This window comes from Magnolia sinica, chromosome 10, assembly GCF_029962835.1.
Source record: "Magnolia sinica isolate HGM2019 chromosome 10, MsV1, whole genome shotgun sequence".
In the NCBI taxonomy this organism is placed as follows: Eukaryota; Viridiplantae; Streptophyta; class Magnoliopsida; order Magnoliales; family Magnoliaceae; genus Magnolia; species Magnolia sinica.
In genome coordinates, this window is record NC_080582.1 from 11,305,383 (window position 1) to 11,326,533 (window position 21,151).

General features: G+C 38.1%; 2 protein-coding genes across 2 annotated transcripts; both read right to left on the minus strand.

Annotated features, from left to right (window-relative positions):
- Positions 1-3,793: 3,793 nt before the first annotated feature.
- On the minus strand, positions 3,794-7,384 carry LOC131217339 (uncharacterized). The gene is made up of 2 exons (XM_058212253.1): positions 7,029-7,384; positions 3,794-4,745 (listed from the first exon to the last, which is right to left on the minus strand). Exons 1-2 carry the CDS (start codon positions 7,382-7,384, stop codon positions 3,908-3,910), a joined length of 1,194 nt encoding a protein of 397 aa, XP_058068236.1. The 3' UTR covers positions 3,794-3,907.
- A 10,941-nt stretch (positions 7,385-18,325) lies between these two features.
- LOC131257976 (uncharacterized) lies at positions 18,326-20,786 on the minus strand. The gene is made up of 2 exons (XM_058258973.1): positions 20,430-20,786; positions 18,326-19,163 (listed from the first exon to the last, which is right to left on the minus strand). The coding sequence occupies exons 1-2, from the start codon at positions 20,753-20,755 to the stop codon at positions 18,326-18,328; spliced, it is 1,164 nt and encodes a 387-aa protein (XP_058114956.1). The 5' UTR covers positions 20,756-20,786.
- Positions 20,787-21,151: the final 365 nt, after the last annotated feature.

Consider the following 21,151-nt stretch of genomic DNA (forward strand, 5'->3'; position numbering starts at 1 on the left):
ACCTGTTAATAATGTCACACAGACCTAGATGAATGGAAAACACAAATATCAGCTTAATCCAAAACTTCTGTGGCCTCTAAGAAATTTTCAATGGTAGGCATTCAATTCTCACTACTTTTTATGGTGTGGTCCACTTGAGTTTTGGATCTATCTAAATTTTCATCCCATGCCCTAAAATGATATCGCAAAATAAATGGACGGTGTGAATATAATACATACATCATGGCCGGGCCTGCAGACTTGGAAACATCAACACACCACCCAGGAAAAGGGACATTCGCTAAGTGGGCCATGAGAAACGGGCTGCTGGGCTGTTGTAACTGTCAAGCCGAAGCCCACTGAGAAATGGGCCTTAATTTTAACCCTTAGCCCAGCCCTTGGGCATAACATAATACTCCTGCTCAAACCTGGCCATAGGTGGGTCAGGCCTCAAACCCAGACAGGCCAACCTGCCCATCAGCAGCCCTACCTGGCTTTGAGTTTTCTGTCTGATTAACTCTCAAGCTAGAGTTGGGCCTAGCTTGAGGCCCACCAGCCCAGGTATACACTTAAAAACGAGAAAATAGAAATCTACACTGAAATCCTTTTACCAAATAAGGTTCTCAAATGATTTACTAGAACTCCCATTTAAACTAACCATCATCATAAATGCCACGTTAAAACAACGGATCAGATTAGGCCATAGAGTGGGCCATTCATAGATGACCCTAAATTTGAAAAACAAACCAATTAGACAATCCTATCCATCACTTACAACCATCCATATAAGTGTTCACACATCATTAAGACACTTGTAAATACTCATGAAATTGAACTATGTTCTCACAAGCTCTCAAACTTTTTGAGAACTCATTATAGGTGATGTGACCCCAAAATCTGAACTGTCCATATGATGGAGAACCCCATGAAACCCTCAGGGCGCAACTTTTACCCTGGCTCAAAATTTTGTGGGCCATAGCAAAAGAAAACAATTTCATCCCTTGATTTGCATCTCTATTTTCTATGGCCCACCAGAGTTTTGGATCAGGATGAAAATTGGATCCTGGAGGTTTCTTGGGGTGCCACATCACATGAACCGTTCCAATTTTAGGTTCATGACACGTGTGCATACGTGCTGGCATGCGCAGGTGAGCATGCCTCTATATACATAAACCAAACTACTCCATCTAGATTGAATTAGACGAGTGTGATTAAAACCATAAGTTACCACTAAAATCCCATCCATCCTTCTCAAAAGATGTTGAATATTTCCAAGAAACTAGGTTTGGACAACCAAATCCATTGACCCAATTTTCTCATGTTTTATAATAGAGTTTTGATAGAATACAACCCCAGGAATTACAATAAGATACATAAAGACTATAACCGTCTGATTTAGGATCATCTTCGGTGATCCAAACCGTTCTAGAAGATGGACCACACCATAGATGGAGGATAAAAATCATAGAAAATCCCTAATTGGAATGCTTTATAACTTTTATGGTTTAACCTTTTCCATTGATATGGACCGTCACCTTGGCAGTTTCGTCACATGCCATTGATTTGAAATCTAGGATTTTTAATTTTTTTTTTTAATAATCTTTCAGCCATTGATTTTTTTAATCTTAATAATCTTTTCAGCCATTTCTTCACAGGCCCTTTTTTTATATGGACCGTCACCTTGACAAATTCTTCCCAGCTGATGAGAAGATAGGCATCAGTTTAGGCCAGCTGGGAAAATTCAATGGGGGGATCCACTTGATGAGCGGTCCAAATCTCTGGCACATGCATCATTGAAGCCTAATCCTACGTGTTGCTGATCAAGACTCATTTGAGAGGAATTATAAGGTCATCTACACAAGTGGGACCCATGGTTATGTGACCCAAGGAAGGACATGATGACTTGATGAGGCCAATCACCGTCTTTGTCGGGAAATAACTACGAATCTACAAACCTATCTGAATTCCTCACAAAGTTTCCTGGAAGTGACCAGGATGAATAAAATTAGAAATAATTTCTAATAAATTTGAAATAAATTAATTGATGATTAAAAACTAAATTACAATCCTTTAAATAATGAGCTTAAACCTATGATAAAGTTTTAGAGTCAAAACTCCCTAAAAACTTTTAGTGACTTACTGTAAATGGTAAACTTATTATTTATAAACGGTCAGCATTTCTACTATATACTTAATGGTTTTTGGCAAAAAAAAAAAAAAAAAAGTGTCGATTTGATGGAATCTTGCAAATCTGGTGTGGGCAACCCGGCATAGCAGGGTTGGTTAGCTAAAGTAGCTTCTCCTACACCAAAATCATATATCATACGTCGAAAAACTCGTCCCGATTTGCTATATACGACTGTTTGAAGTTTTTGATGGTCTGGATCATATCTGCCTCTGATCAGGCTTTCTCCGGTCCATCTTTGCCAAGAAAGTGTTTGCCACCTGCTCTGTGATGATTCACTCCTTTGCCGATAGAGGAGGATGTCACTGGAAACTTTAAAATTGGATTATTCTATGTTTAGATCAACATCTTGAATTTTTTGCCATGCCACGTGTGTGCCGTAGAGAGATGGCTCTGCCATATTTCCTTCTTCAAACTCTACATTATCATCTTCCGAGAAGGGACCCGACCGATCAACAAGGACTTGACTATTGAAATTGAAGTTTCAAAGAAAGTGTATTGGAAATTGATTGGAAGATGAGAGAAAGAGTCGTATCCGAGAAATCGTTCACAGACAGTTGTATGCTTTCCAAACCCAGCCTGATTGAGAAATGAGCTTGAATTTTAAGTCAGAACCGGACCCGTAGACCTGATATTACAAACCAAGTGTGGCGTTGGAGTCAGCCCAACCCATTGAAAGCTAGCCCGAGTTGAGCCTATCTTTGAATTTTTTGTTTGATTAAAAATCAAGCTGTAGTTGGGCCTATCTTTAAGGCCCACTGGCCCAGCTAAACACTAAAATGAAAAAAAAAAAAAACCGGAAGGCCAGCTACATTGAAATACTTTTATCAAATCAGATTCTCAAATGATTTACTAGAACTCCCAAGCAAACTAACCATCATCATATACACGGCGCTGAAACAACGGATTAGGTTAGGCCATAAAGTGGACCATCCATAGATCCCCTTATGTATAGTTGGTCACGGACACTTTCATGGCCAAGATGGACCAGAGAAGACCTGATCGGAGACTGAGGTGATTAGGATCGTTGGAACCTTAAAACAGTTGTATCTTACAAACTAGGATGAGTTTTTCCACATATCATATATGATTTTGGGGTAGGAGAAGCTACTTTGGTGAACCAACCCCTTGCCCACACTGGATTTGCGAGATTCCATCATATTGACTGTGGAAAGTCCATTTCATTTATGTTTTTATTATAAATATTAAGTTTTAATTCCATCATAACTTTTGATCATTTGAGTTTTAGTAGTTGTGCCCAACATGAAAAGTGCTTAGAAAAATTAGGAGAATAACGTGCTTTGGCCAAATTGGACACTTACTATTTTTGGTCGAAAACCATGAAGCCTAGTAGGAATCATGACCGTCTATAAATAGCAAGTTTATTATTTATAGTAAGTCACAATTTTAGGGAGTTTGAGTTCATTTTTTATTATCATCAATTTATTTATTTCAAATTATTAAAAATTATTTCTGTTTCATTCCCCGTGGATTCGATGAATGTCTGTGAGGAGTCTGGATCCAAAGTAGTTATCCTGGAGGATCGAAGATGGTGATCAACCTCATCACATCCTTCCCTGTATCATCCCCCACACAAACAAAAAAAAAAGGCAAAATAATTAGACAGTCTTATCCATCAATTACAATCATTTATATAAAATTTACACAACATTAACAGATGCTAGTTCACACTCATGGAATTGAGTCCTAAAAGTAAATATGAAACATATATACATAACCAAACTATTCCCACTTGGATTGAATCAGATGAGTGTGATTAAAATCATAAGTTAGAACCAAACTCTCATCCATCCTTCTCAAAACAAACCTCTCCACTAACATATAACAACCAAACTTCTTCCATCCATTCACTCCTCCAAACTCCTCCACCCTCTCCACCTTCAAATCTCTCTCTTTCCCATCAATCCAACCTCCTCTACAAGCTTCCCATTTCATTCTATCTACAATTGCCATACTCAATCCCACACCCATGCTATTAGGTGGACCACTTAACCACATCACCCTATCAACCACACATGCAACGGCTTCCATACCTAAGATCGTCGCAGTCTCCCTTCGCACAGTTGTTTTCACTACCACAGCATTCTGTTCAGTGCCATGGTTCTCACACATGTGGATCTCATCCCACATCTGTTCGAGATACATCTCATAAAACATGGACTTTTTCATTTGATCTTTTGAGCTAGTACCATCTTCCTTAATGAACATGAAAGGGATGTACCACTTTCCTACTACAACACTCCTCGAATGCTTGTTAGAGATTGGGAAGTCGAATGCTGGCAGATGGGCGCGTAAAGAGAGATCAATGCCGTGAGCCTCACCTAGTTGGAAATCGTGGGGAGTTTTTGTGTATACCTCCCACCCTTTTCTTCTCAAGAACAACGGAGGGAACCCGTCTGGTGCTATGGATTTGGCAACGAAGCAACCACCACGTTGGCGAATGATCTCTACCTGTTGATACATATCCCTGTGGTCTAGGGCTCTTGGCTTCACATCATTGATGCACTTGCAAAAACAACATGTGACCATGTCCTCCTCCCTTGAACATCTGCATGCATTCCTAAAAAGTCCATTAAAGCATATTGTTGCATAAGAACTCCTGCATATAATCAATTCAAGCAATGCAAAACTACAAAAGAAAATAGCCAAACCAAAACCCGAGGGTTCATGGACTGAGGGATCCACCAAGATTGGTGGAGCCCACTGTGATGTATGTGTTTTATATCACACTGTCCATTCATTTTGAAAGCACATTTTAGGGCATGATCCAAAAAATGAAGTAGATCCAAATCTTAGGTGGGCCATACCACAAGAAACAATAGTGATTGAATCCCAAACATTAAAAACTTAATGGGGGCCACCGGAATGTTGATAAGGTCACAAAGACCCGGATGGAGAGACCACACAAATATCAGCTTTATACAAAGCTTTTGTGGCCCATGAGAAGTTTTTAATAGTCAATTACCACCTATTCTTGTATTGACTTGAGATTTGGATCCACTTCATTTTTTGGATCAAACGAATCATGCCCTAAAATGAGGTTTCATAATGGATGGACAATGTGGATACAATACATCATAGTGGGCCTCATAGTTAAGGATCCACCCGAATCGTGCACAACCAAAACTTGTAAGTGGAAGGAGAAAAATAGAGAGGTATGAAAATTTACATGGTTTGACAATATACGTATACCCAGCTATTGTGTTAGTTGATTATTTGTTGGTGTTTTCCTATGACATATATGTGGGGTCCTCCAAAAGCATGCACTGGTCCATGAATCAATCTAGCCAACTCATTTGGTGGGCCATACTAATACCATTCGAAATGGGTCTCTTTTGTGTTCTTATTGAAACTGTTGTTTAATAACTTAAAAAAAATAAAAATAAATAAATAATAAAAAATAATTGAATTCAACTCCAGATTTGACAAGTCTCTCAATCAGGCACAACTTTAAATTATTATTTGTCTTTTATACTTTTTAAATATTTTGAAAAAAGAAACTAAGAAAAACTAGAATAAGGTTTGAGAAAATTACGCAAGAGTTTTTGTGTTTGTAACTATGATTAGAGCAAATACTTCCTAAGGCTGCATTTGGATAGTTAGATAAATGGGGGTTTTTTTTTTTTCTCTGTCTGACAATACAAATCAGCTACTTATGTTATAAAAGTTAATTTGGTGAAACGTTAGTAAAAGTCGCTAAGCACTTTAATATTTCCTATTGTTTGAAGAAGAAGAAAAACTGCTTTCTAGCTTTAGCTGAATACTTTCCTTTGTCTCAATATTTCACTTAAAAATAAATATAAAAAAATAAATAAATAAATTTGGTTAGGGTTAAGATTTTGATTTGAGAGAGAGAGATGGATAAAGGGAGATGGATCCTCTGCCCCTGCTCTGATGGTGGCTACTGCGCTGGAGATAGATGTGCTTTTTCGTTTTACAATGGTGCTGGACGCGGCTTTCGCGAATGAGGCATGAGTAGAGTAAAATGATTTTCAATCCAAACATGCCCTTAATGCTCATATGAATATCTTTTGATGATTTTTCGGACCCCAATAAAAGTAGAAATTACAAATGAAAAAAAATATAAATAGCTTGTATATTAACAATTTGGGAGTTGCTTCTTGACTAGAAAGTATGCTATTTACCAAACATGCTTATGGGTTTAAAGTAGAAATCTATATCAACTACTTCAACCACAAGCATTTGAATCAAAACGATTTCTAATCCAAACATGCTTCACATGAACATCTTTGGATGATTTTTTAAAACTCTAAAAGGAAATTGTAAAAAATAAAAATAAAAAACAAAAAGCACAAACAATCTCTCTTGGAAATTTTCTTCCCTAAGAAAAAGAAAAGGAAAAAAAAAAAAAGCTGGCTGAAGAAGGCATTACTCCAATTAGGACCGTGTATATTGGTTGTCACTATATGATAAATCAATACTTTTCATGTATCAAACAAAAATTTCAAGAAAGAAATAAAAAATACATATTTGGTTATTTACTTAGTACTCAAAAAAAATATTAACCTCATTCAGTACATTTAAGGATTTTTTTAGTTGACAAAAAAAACCAAATATATACAATACAGAATACATTTTTAATATCTTTACCTTTTAAAAATTCACAACAGGCACATTAATGGCACAATGCATATCTTATCATGTATCGGCAGTCGCTGATACAAATACGGTATATAGTAATTTGAAACATATTATAAATATTGTTCTCTCATCTTTTCTAATCCTTTTTATTTTTATTTTGATTGCAGTCATTACGATATCTTAATATATGCAAAATCTATACAAATAAATGCTACACGAAACTTAAAAAAATCTGAATTACCCTTTGTAATTCCCAGATTCATGAATAATGTAGTATCGATTGGAAGACAATGGCTGATCAAGAACTGGGATGAAGTAGGCCTTATCACTGTAGACCGTGCTGCTGCTGAGATGGTGGTGGTGATGGTTTTGAATCCGCATATGGTGCTGGGTGTAGCGAACGGTCAGGATCTTGTTCTGAGGGAAAGGTAGGTTTCTGATCTTATTATCTTTACACAGCCCAAAGAAACGCGTCGTCTCCGTCTCATATTCTTCATCGGCGAACACCAAATAACCGGAATTTAGACCCTCCGGCGGTGGCGCAAGGGCAGCTTCAGTAGATTTTGTGTAGATTGAAAGAGGCCTTGTCACATACATTTTTGTAATTTCTATTGAGGGATCTTCAGTTGTGTTTTCTTTCATTTCCTGTTTCTTGTTCACTATGAAATATAAAGGCATCAAAGTCATAGTGAATGTTTCCATGAAACTACGTTTGGACAACCAATTTCATTGACGCCATTTTCTCGGAAATTTATATAGTATTTTCTTAGAAAATACACCGAGGAATTCTATTGCAATAGAATACACCAGGAATATTATAGCTGTTGGATGTCGAATTATGTTTGGTGATCCAAACTGTTTAGAACATGGGCCACACCACAGATGGAGGATAAAAATCTTGGAAGCGGATTGCGTGGTGACCCACACGCCACCGACCTTGATGATGTGTTGAGGTCACCAAGTTCTGTAGGGCCACTATGATGTGTCTATTATATCCACACCGTTGATCCAATTGGAGAGATTATTTTAGGGTATGAGCCAAAAAATGAGGGAGATCGAAAGCTGTGGTGGACCACACCATAGAAAGCAGTGGGGACAATGATGCTCACCGTTGAAACCTTCCTAGGCCCCACCATGATGTTTACTTGGCATCCAACCTGTTCATAAGGTCACACAGATGAAGAGATAAAATAAATATATTCTGGATCTAAAACTTCTGTGCCTCCGGAGAACTTTTCAATGGTAGGTATTTAATCCCTACTGCTTTTTGTGCTGTGGTCCACTTGAGCTTTATAACTGCGTCATTTTTGGACTCATGTCATGAAACGATCTTGCCAAATGTACGGACGGTTTGGATATAATAAATACATCGTGATGGGACCCACAAAAATTAGTGACGTCTACACACTACAAGGTCGGTGGTGGGTGGCACACTGCCGGCTCTGTTTCCAAAATTCATAAAACGCACCAATTCGAATGGTTTAGATCTTGTATTGTTAAATCTTTTTCTTTGGTGTGGAACGTCACCTCCACAATTTCTTCACAGGCGATTGATTTAAAATTTAGGGGTTTTATTTTATTTATTTAATATTTTTAATCTGGAAAATCTTTTCCTCCACCTGGGGTATTATGTTTTGTCAAATAGATAGTTTGGATCATTGAATATGACCTTAAAGGGAATGGCTACGATTGCAACATGTAATATTGTAATACCAGGGATCTGTTTGTTGCTGGTATTTCAATCTTAATGTGGGGGTATTAGAATTGAATGTGCGGGTCAATTCAAACTGAACAACTTAGGACCCCAAGCACTGAACAACTTAGGACCCCAAGCACCGAGATAAGTAGATACGTAGAAAATCGATCATACATGAACAAGTTCTAATAAGATTGATTGCCTATTCAATCACTTGCATAGTATTGCTTGATCATGTGATAGGTATAGGGTGGGCCTTGTCCTCTATAAATAGGTCACACATCTGCATTCCGTACGAAAGGGCTTTTTCTCATCAGTACAAATGAAATAAAAAGGAAATTCTTATAGTTAATCGTAGAAAACAACTGCAGAACGCCTTTATGGATAGAGAAGTCCTTTGTAATGTCATTAATGAGACGACTATTGCAGACTTATGGGCGAAGTTGGAGAGAATCTACATGACAAAGTCATTCACCAATCATATATATCTAAAAAGACAGTTTTCTACTTTGAAGATGGCGGAAGGGCTGGATCTCTCAGAGCATATTAACATCTTCAACAAGTTGGTTCGTAAGTTAACAATTGTGGAGGTAAAGATCAATGAAGAAGACAAAGCCCTTATTTTATTGACATCTCTCCATGAGTTCTATAAGTATTTGGTTGATACTCTATATTATGGTAGGGATATCTTGGACATCGAGACCGTTATCTTAGCTCCTCAATCGAGGCAGTTGAGAAAGAGGAGCGGAGGCAATGGTACTTTTATGGATGCATTGTTTGATCGAGAAAGAATGTCTGAGCAAAAGAAGGAGAAGTCACAATATAGATCCAAGTCAAAAGGCTAAGAAAAGTTGAAGTGCTAGAATTGTCAAAGGATGTACATATAAAGAATGACTGTCAATATCTCAAAATCCAGAAGACGGAGATATCTGATGATTCGCTGAAGGAAGCCAATTCAGTAGAATCTGGTGAATGATTGGATGGTTGTGACGTGTTGTCAGTGTCCAAAAATTGGTTACCTCTATCATAAGTGGATTTTTGATATGGGGGCATCATACTATATGTGTCCTTAATGGAGTTGGTTCACTATACATATAGTGAGTATAATGGTGGCTTGGTTCTTATGGGCAATGATCATGCCTGTAAGATGGTTAGGATTTGTTTAGTTCACATTAGGATGTTTAATGGGGTGGAGCATACTCCGATGACGTTATTTTGAAGATGATTAGAGATAGTGGTGAACATGGAGTATACGAGAAGTGATGATGACGTTATTTTAAAGATGATTAGAGATAGTGATACCAACTTGGAGCAGTGGATCTGGAGGATTAAAGTCACAATAAAGATTGTTGATCGAATCCCTTTAATCCTAGTGCAGAGAAGACCAATGTCAATTCGATCAGTGTCCCTGCCAATTTAATCGAATTTATGGGTGACTTCTCAGAGTACACGCTGTGACCTTTTGCATGTTTTCGGTTCAACTAGTGGATGTGAGTTGGTTCCTATCGGTCTGACCAAAGGTCCCATCGGTCTGACTGATAGATGTTAAGGGTCAAATATTGCATATTAGACCCCAGTTACTAACTGGAATTACGAACATGACACTGCTTAATGGGTTATTTTAATCCTTTTTGTGATGCAAGGTAAATCTAGGAGTGTGGACTGGAAAAAATGCTAAAAGCAGGGATTTAACGCTCTAGCATCACCAAGGCATTGGACGGGACTCCAGGAGACCAAGATCGATGGATTTACATGCCAAGGATTCGAGAAAATCAAGCCGTTCACGTTAAAGAGGCTTGAAAGTCATCCAGATCGCAAGATCACAGGGTTCCCACCATCCGTTCGGCTCGAGACTGCATATATGGCCTGAGGACCATAATTAACTGTACATGTCAAATTTCAGCCAGTAGATCCTCATGAAAGTGGCCCAACGGTCAGATCAGCCCATGAACTGTCGATCTGGGGCCCACAGGATACCTGGATGTGTTTCAATTGTGGCCCCACCTTGTTAAATGAGCTGAAAAAATGGATAGACGGAGCAAATTTCTCAAGACCATCACTGTGGACCCCACCCGAGTTGGGTGTGCATGTTGTACATGTACACCAGACATGTACGACAACTCCAAGATGGTCAAACCATCTTGGACTCGTATCCCATTAAAAAATGGCAACTGCTGTTTCTTTATTGCCAAGCCGTTTCGAGTGGGACTTTTTACGAAAGCCGGTGGCCATCATCATAGCCCACATGATCAATCTGATCTGTCCATCATGATCAGGGGTTGGATTCGACCGTACCCTAGGTCTCTTCAGGAGCTTCCAAGCCATCACGTGCGCCCTGTTTTGAACCCAATCAGATAGGCTGCGGTGGGACGACTTACAGCTAGCATAGATGGGTCGCATCAATGGCAATTCAAAACCATTCATATCCTACCAGTTTTCGAGGAAAGAGCAATGGACAGTATGGATTTCCAAACCGATATTGATTATGGGTCCCACTAGCGTCACTGCGTAACAAATACGCAGGCCTTGTTTTGCGTTCGGACGTTATCCATTTTACGGACGTTTGCATGAACATGGTGATGATTGGATGGGTAATCCAGACCGTCCATTGTGTAGGCCAGTCAAAAAAGTCCCAAGGGACAGTATTCTTTTAGAAAGAATCACAGGAACAGGGGAGTTTGGAGGATCCGATTTTGGCTGCGAAAGGAGGGTGTTGTGCAAGCCTTCTCCATCACCTTTGCTTTCGCACTCCAGCAAACAGGGTCGGTTCTTCCACCTCTAGCCGACCTCAAGGCTGCTATAAAAGAGAAGTTTAGAGAGAGAGAGGGGGCCAGCGGATTGTAGACGTGAATGTAAGAGAGTTTTTTTTTCTAGTTTTTCTGTTTTTCTTTTCTTTTCTTTTTAGAATTAGTTGATCATGTCTATGATTAGCTAACCTCTTAGCTAGGGCTAAGAGGTGAAGCTTGTGGTGTGATGGGTAGTGATCTACTGGTTTGATTCATGTTATTAACTGATTTAATTCTGGTTTGATTATTAAGGAATGCCTTTAGTTGTTAATGGTTTATTGTGACTGAAATTACAATAGATCTGCGATGGCTTAAGTATTTTCTTTTCCTCTTTGTGATTATGAAGTCAAGAAGCTCTGTTGTTTACTATCGTCTCCTGAGCATGGTTAGATGACGGCACCCTTCCTACCGTTTATACATCTCTCAGATTGAAGTAGATCGGTTTAATTTTGTTGTTTGCTTTGTCTCATGGGCATGGTTTTATGATGGAATCCATTCTAATTTACTTCAATCTTATCTCTCTAAAACTAGATCAAAAGACGTTCAGATTTGATTTTTAGGTTATATCTTCCAACTGGATGAAGATGGGACTCGAAGTCCAGTTGAGTTCATAAATTGATCATAGATCTCCCTGATCTCTACAAGTGGATCCTTGGCACCCTAGTTTCCTACCTTTAAATTTCACAAGTGTTATATTAGTATTCTCATCATTATTCCCTCATACTCACTTGATTTAGATTTCATCTTATTCTAGTTCTAATTCTGGTTATTTTTAGATTATATACAAGTTTCAGTCCCTGTGGATTCGACCTTGGTCTTACCGAAATTATTATTACATCACAACCCTATACTTGGGGTGTGAACAAGTTTTTGGCGCCGTTGCCGAGAATTGATAGTTATGTTTTCTGAGATTAATTAGTTTTAGAATTAGGTTAAGATTAGGATTTTACTAACTTTAGGTTAAAGTTTTTTTAATTTTATTTTTAGAAACTAACCTGTTTTCCTATTTTGTAGGATCTTGACATAAACTTCTAATTTGGTAATCCCTTTTTAAATTTTCTATTTTTTCTATTTTTAGAATTAGGGTTTTATTTTTTAGAAATTTTCTATTTTCTGATTTTAGATTTAGATTCTTCCTTTAAGTAACTTTCTATTTTCTAGGATTAGAAACTCTTTTTTTTTTTTTTTTTGAAACTAACTTTCTATTTTTATTTTTAGAAACTTTCTAATTCTAGGATTTCTTCTGTTTTTAGAAACTAATTTCTTTTATTTCCTTTTGCAGGATTTTAACATAGAACTCCAATCTAGTAACTTCCTTCTAACTTCTTCTCCTCTTACTTACCATACTGCTGTAAGATCTTTTCTTTTATTTTTTTTAGGATTAGATTAAGAGTTAGGGTTGCACCATATATATGTACGAGTGGGAACGTCAGTATGCTGAGAAGAATAACATATATTGGGATGATGATTATGATGGAAATCAACCTATGTCCCAAAACTTTTATGAAACTATCATCGAGAACTGATCGGAATATAACGATACACCAGTTAAGAAGTCCTTACGTGATCATATGCAGGAGAACAATTACACCTCACGGATTAACAAAACAGTACGTAAGTGTTGGGGTTATCATAACTATGGGAGTGAGAATTATTATCATCCATCTGATTAAAAGAAAACAATGCGCGATTATATTATGAGTGATAATATGTATTATCAACCATCAGATTCTCCCACCTATGATCTGTATGACTGTAATCAGTGGAAACATCAAAGTTGGGAAAATGAACCAACAACATGTTATAATAATTATTCTCTTGGATCCCCTACCTTTGAGATCCAACCAGAAACGATCCAAAAGGATTTAATTCAGCGTAACACAGCCTATCTTGTATAAATTAGAAATGCAATGGAAGCACTCAATTCGTGCCTCGATAGGATAGAGGAAGCTCGCTCATCCCAACCACAACCCAATCCAGAAATACAATGCGAGGAAAGTGATCCTCACTCGCTTTTGAAGAAATTTGGAATTTAGAATGAGGAGTTGGATTTCATTAATGAGCATATGGTTCACTTTCCCGATGAGTCGATCTCGATGACGGTCCAAAGGAATGGTTAAGAGACGTGGGTATCTTTCAAATACAGTGATGATGACACACCTCCCTCACATGACACACAGGATTTCAATGATGAGGTAAATGTTAATTTATTCGAACCTCAACCTAATTCAGGAATGGAATGTGAGGAAAGCGATCCCATCCCGAGTGTGCACTACTGGACAGAATTAGACAATGATGCATATTGGGATGACTATTATGAACGTGCAACCCAAATTCCCATAGAATCAATCTCAAGTTTAGTCCAGGTCAATGATCAAGTCGTACACGAAGTGGTCAGTCATAATGAGCCACTCCTTTCACCTGACATGTCTGATTTAAAAGTGGAGGATGAGCCCCTTACAACCGACCCTTCTAATTCTTATGAAACATGTTTGGACCACTCCTCTTAATCAAATGATGATGTGATTCGGGAGAAGGACGAGTTGCTCGCTACGACCCTGGAATTTGAAACCACTCAGTTGAGGCCACCATCTGAGCTGTACACGTTTGACAATTCAACACCTCAATTAAGTAGTTTCAATAAACAAAGTGATCACATAAATGCTTCCCCTATTAATTTTCATTCTGTCTGTGCAGGACTGAAGCAAGGAGTGTACCTCCATCCACTTTCAAGGATGATGGATTCCTTGGGCAGATCATCATGAGCTCCAATGTGAAAAATAAGTCACGCTCAGCTGAACTTCCCAACTCTTTGGATGATTGCTTGGCACACTTTGCAAATTCAAACGATCCCATGTCAAAAGACAAAGTGGATGCCTTACAAGACAACATCTCGGTAGTCATCACTGACCAAGAGAACCCTTATTCTAAAGCCCCTTTTTTCCCTGATCCTAAATGCTTACCATTAAAGGAGGAGGAGTTGACAATGGAACCAAAGGCTGATACTTCGGAATGTGTTGAGACTATATCACTTCTTGTAAAGTTTTCTGAACTTTATTTACTTGTAGTCTCTGATTCACCATGGGATAATAACACCGAAACTTCTTCTGTCATAGGTGAATCATATATACTCTGGATACCTCAAGCGAATCAATGAAAAAATTTTGATGAGGTTCATACGTTTCTCTAAAAAGTCATGCTCCAATGTGTCCAAGCTGATTACAAAAAGGGCTTTTGGATGATCCTGTTGAGGAACTTACTAAGAAACTTATCAAGATATTTCCCGAAAGAGGAACCTTGCAGCATGATCGAGTAGTTTTTTCCTGCTTTCATAGGACTAGAGTAGTTTGCTTTATGTTATTCTAGGATAGACGATTTTATGTCATTAAGTTAGTTTACTTCCTGCGCATTGTTTTAGGATAGTTTGCTTTCGTGTCTTCACTCTCGTGCTGACCGGCTTTCATGCTGATCTCTATGGAAACATCTCTCTTGATTCATTATCCAGGTACTATCTTCTCATCACTTCTCTCTCAATTTCATTGTCTCATGTGCATTGCATGCTCACATCTTTTACATTGAGGACAATGTAGATTTTAGGTTGGGGGTGGGAGATTAGATAACCTAATCAGTGTTTTCTTGGTCTTCAGCAAAAATTTGTGAAATTTTTTAAATTTATCTAAAATTTTTTGTGAATTCGAAGTGATTTTGACGGTCATCTTTAACTTAGAATTACAAGATATGTGATGTTGGTAATTTATGACTCTTGGATTCAGTTATCTATTAGAGTTCACAATTAAGTTCGAATTGTTACTCCATAATTAGAAGTTTCAAACATTGATTGAGTCATGATTTCATAGGACACATCTCGCTTACACAGTAAAATTTCAGTTTGACATTGAAGGGATAACTTGGTGATCATTAAGCATGAAAGGAACCAACCTGAGAAATTGAAAGGATTGGGCGAATGGTCTTCACCATAGGTTTGCTCCCTACAGGAGAAGGTTTGATTCCCCAAGGTCGACATTCAAAAAATTTTGGGCGACTGGTCTTTACCATAGGTTTGCTCCCTATAGGTAAGGACTTGATTCCCCCCCTTGGCATTATTTAAAAGTCAAAAGCTGGAAGAATGAAAGAATGATCTGTGAGACACGTTTAGTTTTTGGGTGTCCCGAATATTCTTGTTGCTTACCAATGGTATCATGAAATAGCGAACTGAATTTTAATGACGATAAGCCAAGATTACACTATACACTCATGGAACTCAATGTTTAGAATTTTTTTCCCCTAATTGATGGATTTGAACTTGATTACAAAGTTTACCATGTGCTTGAGTCTAGGAGAATGTAATGCCCAACATTCACGAATCTTAGACTTCTAATATCTGGATTGTTTTCAAAAATCACTCGAGTTTATAGAAACTGTACTGTAATTCTCAACTTATTTTTCGCATACTTTGCTCGGGACTACCAAGATACTGGTTGGGGGTTGTGTTGAGGGTCAAATATTACATATTAGACCTCAGTTACTACCTAGATTTATAAACATGACACTGCTTAATGGGTTATTTTAATCATGTTTGTGATGCAACGTAAATCTAAGAGCGTGGACTGGAAAGGATGCTAAAAGCATGGATTTAACGCTCTATCATCACCAAGGCATTGGACGGGACTCCAGGGGCCAAGATCGATGGATTTACATCCAAGGGATCCGAAGAAATCAAGCCGTTCACGTTAAAAAGGCCTAAAAGTCGTCTAGATCGCAAGATCATAGGGTTCCCACCATCTGTTCGACTCGAGAGTGCATATATGGCTTGAGGACCATAAATTAACCATACATGTCAAATTTCAGCCAGTGGATCCTCATGAAAGTGGCCCAACGGATAGATCAGCCCATGAACTGTTGATTTAGGGCCCACCAGATATCTGGATGTGTTTCAATTGTGGCCCCACCTTGTTAAATGTGCTAAAAAAATGGATAGACGGAGCAAGACCATCACCGTAGACCCCACCCGAGTTGGGTGTGCATGTTGGACACGTACACCAGACGTGTATGGCAACTCCAAGATGGTCAAACCGTCTTGGACTCGTATCCCATTCAAAAATGGCAACTGTTGTTTCTCTGTTACCAAGCCGTTTCGCGTGGGACTTTTTGCGGAAGCCGGTGGGCCATCATCATGGCCCACATGATCAATCTGATCTATCCATCATGATCAAGGGTTGGATTTGATTGTACCCTAGGTCTCTTCAAGAGCTTCCAAGCCATCATGTGTACCCTGTTTTGAACCCAATCAGATGGGTTACGGTGGGACGACTTATAGCCATCATAGATGGGTCGCATCAACAACAATTCAAAACCATTCATATCTGACCAGTTTTTCGAGGAAAGAGCAATGGATGGTATGGATTTCCAAACCGATACTGATTATGAGCCCCACCAGCGTCACTGCATAACAAATACAAAGGCCCTGTTTTGCGTCCGAGCGTTGTCCATTTTACGGACGTTTGCATGAACATGGTGATGATCAGATGGGTAATCCAGACCGTCCATCGTGTAGGCCAGTCAAAAAAGTCCCAAGGGACAATATTCTTTTGGAAAGAATCACAGGAACAGGGGAGTTTAGAGGATCCAATTTTGGCTGTGAAAGGAGGGTGTTGTGCAAGCCTTCTCCACCGCCTTTGCTTTCGCAATCCAGCAAACAGGGTCGGTTCTTCCACCTCTAGCCGACCTCAAGGCTGCTATAAAAGAGAAGTTTAGAGAGAGAGTGGGCCAGCGGATTGTAGACATGAATGCAAGAGAGAGTTTTTTTTTTTTTAGTTTTTTAGTTTTTCTTTTCTTTTCTTTTTAAAATTAGTTGATCATGTCTGTGGTTAGCTAACCTCTTAGCTAGGGCTAAGAGTTGAAGCTTGTGGTGTGATAGGTAGTGAGCTACCGGTTTGATTCATGTTATGAACTGATTTGATTCTGGTTTGATTATTAAGGAATGTCTTTAGTTGTTAATGGTTTGTTGTGACTGAAATTACAATAGATCTGTGATGACTTAAGTATTTCCTTTTCCTCTTTGTGATTATGAAGTCAGGAAGATCTGTTGTTTACTATCGTCTCCTAGGCATGGTTAGATGACGGCACCCTTCCTACCGTTCATACATCTCTCAGATTGAAGTAGATCGGTTTAATTCTGTAGTTTGCTTTGTCTCATGGGCATGATTTTGTGATGAAATCCATTCTAATTTACTTTAATCTTATCTTTCTAAAAGTAGATCAAAAGACGTTCAGATTTGATTTTTAGGTTATATCTTCCAAGTGGATGAAGATGAGACTTGAAGTCCAGTTAAGTTCATGAATCGATCATAGATCTCTCTAATATCAACAAGTGGATCCCTGGCACCCTAGTTTCCTACCTTTAAATTTCACAAGTTTTATATTAGTATTCTCATCATTATTCCCTCATACTCACTTGATTTAGATTTCATCTTATTCTAGTTCTAGTTCTGGTTATTTTCAGATTACGTACAAGTTTCAATCCCTGTGGATTCGACCTCGGTCTTACCGAGATTATTACTACATCACAACCCTATACTTAGGGTGTGAACAATAGAAGACATAAGTTTAATAAGTGAGTGTCCTAATATTGTACGGGAGTATATAAATATCCTCCTAATTGTGATTAAGGTTAATTAATATATTGAGAGCTTATTAAGAATATTTAAAAAATTTAAACGAAAAGTTAGGGTTTCTACTATAAGTTGTTCCATCTCTTATAACATTTTTCCCGCAAGAGTTTGCCATGTTAAAACTTGTGTGTTCTCTACATTTGCTTGAATTTTTTTTATTCTCTATTGCTTGTTTGATTTTATTATGAGCTTACTTCCACTCCTAACAATGCCAAAGACTGAGCCATCCATATTGGACGCAAAATTAAAAATCAAACCAATTAGACAATTCTATCCATTACTTACAACCATCCATTATAAATGTTACACATCATTAATTAACACATTAGTACACACTTATGAAATTGAAAGTCCTCAAGTAAATATGGAACATACATAAACCAAACTACTCCCACTTGGATCTAATCACATGAGTGTGACTAAACTCATAAGTTATCACCAAACTCCCATCCATCCTTCTCAAAACAAACCTCTCCACCAACACATAACAACCAAACTTCCTCCATCCATTCACTCCTCCAAACTCTTCGACTCTCTCCACCTTCAAATCTCTCTCATTCCCATCAATCCAACCTCCTTTACAAGCTTCCCATTTCATTCTATCTACAACTGCCATACTCAATCCGACACCCATGCTGTTTGGTGGACCACTTAACCACATCGCCCCATCAACCACACGTGGGATGGTTTCCTGACCAGAGACCATAGCCTTCTCCCTTCTCACAGTCGTATTCACTACCACGACATTCTGCTTGGTGCTGTGGTTCTCACACATGTGGATCTCCTCCCACATCTGTTCCAGATACATCTCATAAAACATGGACTTTTTCATTTGATCTTTTGAGCTAGTACCATCTTCCTTAATGAACATGAAAGGGATGTACCACTTTCCTACTACAACGTTCATCGAACGCTTGTTAGAGATTGGGAAGTCGAATCTTGGCCGATGGGTGCGAAGAGAGAGATCGACACCATGAGCCTCTCCTAGTTGGAAGTCATGCGGAGTTTTTGTGTATACCTCCCATCCTTTTCTTCTCAAGAACAGTGGAGGGAAACCATCTGGTGTGATGGATTTGGCGACAAAGCGACCACAACGTCGGCGAATGATCTCTACCTGTTGATACATGTCCCTGTGGTCTAGAGGTTTGGGCTTCACATCATTGACACACATGCAAAAACAACATGTGTTCATGTCTTCCTCCCTTGAACATGTGCATGCATTCCTGAAAAGCCCATCAAAACATATTGTTAGAAATGGTGAGGTCTTGCTTGAACACATACAAATTCGTGTATTGGGTGATTCTAAAATTATCTCATTCAAAAAGTGCTGCAGTTGTTGTGTTTGTCCAAAGATGAAAACATGAGCCAACAAGTCATCTTATTTGACAATTGGGGATATCCAACAAGGGAACTGGAGAATTATGTGAGAATCCAAAAACATCATAAAAGGATTTGTGCAGATGCAGTTTAAATAGTTCTTTGGCAGCACAAGTGGTGAAACGTGGCACATAAGAAAAACACATCCACACAATTGATTAAAACAATGCAAAATCACAAAAGAAAAAAGTCAAACTAAAACCCAAAAGCTAAGTGAAAAAGCAAAATACAAGATTTAATATGGTTCAGCAACATGCTTACATCAACTGGAAGAGAAAGATGTGAAGAAGAAAGAGAAAAAGAGGCAGGGAGGAAAGGGAGAGATTGAGAGAGGGAAAGGTGCCCCTCTCACTTTATTGGGGAGATGAAAAAAAAAATAATTCGTACAGGGGTTATTACAATTGCACGGGGAGTTATTACAACCGCACATGAAGTTAAATGAGACCTACCAAAGATATCTATGCACTTAGTAATTAGAAACTTAAATCAACTACTTGAGGTATGTATAAATAATTGAAACAAAACGATTTACAATCCAAACACACGCACACGAGTATCTTTCAATGATTTCAGAACTCTAACAAAAGTAGAAATTCCAAAAAGAAATAAAAACGAAAAATACAAACAATTCTTCTCTCAGGAATTATCTTCCCTAAGAAAAAGAAAAAGGAAAAAAAAAAAAGACAGATTCTGGCTAATGAGGGATTACTTCTACTTGGGTTAAATACTGGCCAATACACATCGTGTATCGGTTGTCACCCAATGATAAATACGTACATTGTGTATGAAACCAAAATTCCATGAAAGAAATAAAAAATACATAGTTATTTACTTAGGCCCTAATAAATATTTACTCTCATTTATCAATACATTTAAGGAATTTTTTTAGTTGAAAAAACAAATATATACAATATACAATACATGTTCTTCATAAGTTTAACTTCTAAAAATTCAGGTTAAGCATATCTTATTGTGTATTGGTGGTCAACCATATAAATACAATACACAATAATTTAAATCATGATAGAAAGATTTTTATTTTATTTCTGATTGTGGTCAAGATCTTAATCTATACAAATGAACACAAAATGAAACGAAATTAACTGAATTACCCTTTGTGCTTCCCAGCTGCCCTTATAACATAGTATCGATTGGAAGACAATGGCTGATCAAGAACTGGGATGAAGTAGGCTTTATTACAGTATAATGTTTGGTTCTCGCCATGGTGCTCGGTGTGGCGGACGGTCAGGATCTTGTTCTGAGGGAAAGGTAGGTTTTGGAGCTTGTTATCTTTACACAGCCCCCAGCAACATGTCGCCTCCACCTCATATTCTTCGTCGGCGACCACCAAATAACCAGAATTCGGACCTTCCAGTGGTGGCGTAAGGATAGCTTCAGTAGATTTTGAGTAGATTGAAAGAGGCCGTGTCACATACATTTTTGTACTTTCTATTGAGGGCTCTTCAGCTGCCTTCTCTTTCACTTACTGTTTCTTCCTTGTTATATATGTATAGGAATGAAAGTCAAAAGATGTTGAATATTTCCATGAAGCTTGGTTTATGAAATATATAGGCATGAAAGTCAGAAGATACTGAATATTTCCATGAAGATAGGTTTGGACAACCCAATCCCATTGACCTCATTTTCTCGTGTTTTATAATAGAGTTTTGCTAGAATACATTCCCACGAATTACAACAGGATACATCAGGATTATAGCATGTGGATCTGGGATCAACGTTGGTGATCCAAACCGTTCAGAAAATGGACCACACCACAGATGGCGGCTAAAAATCATACAACTCTCCAATTGTAATGCTTTAGAACTTTTATGGT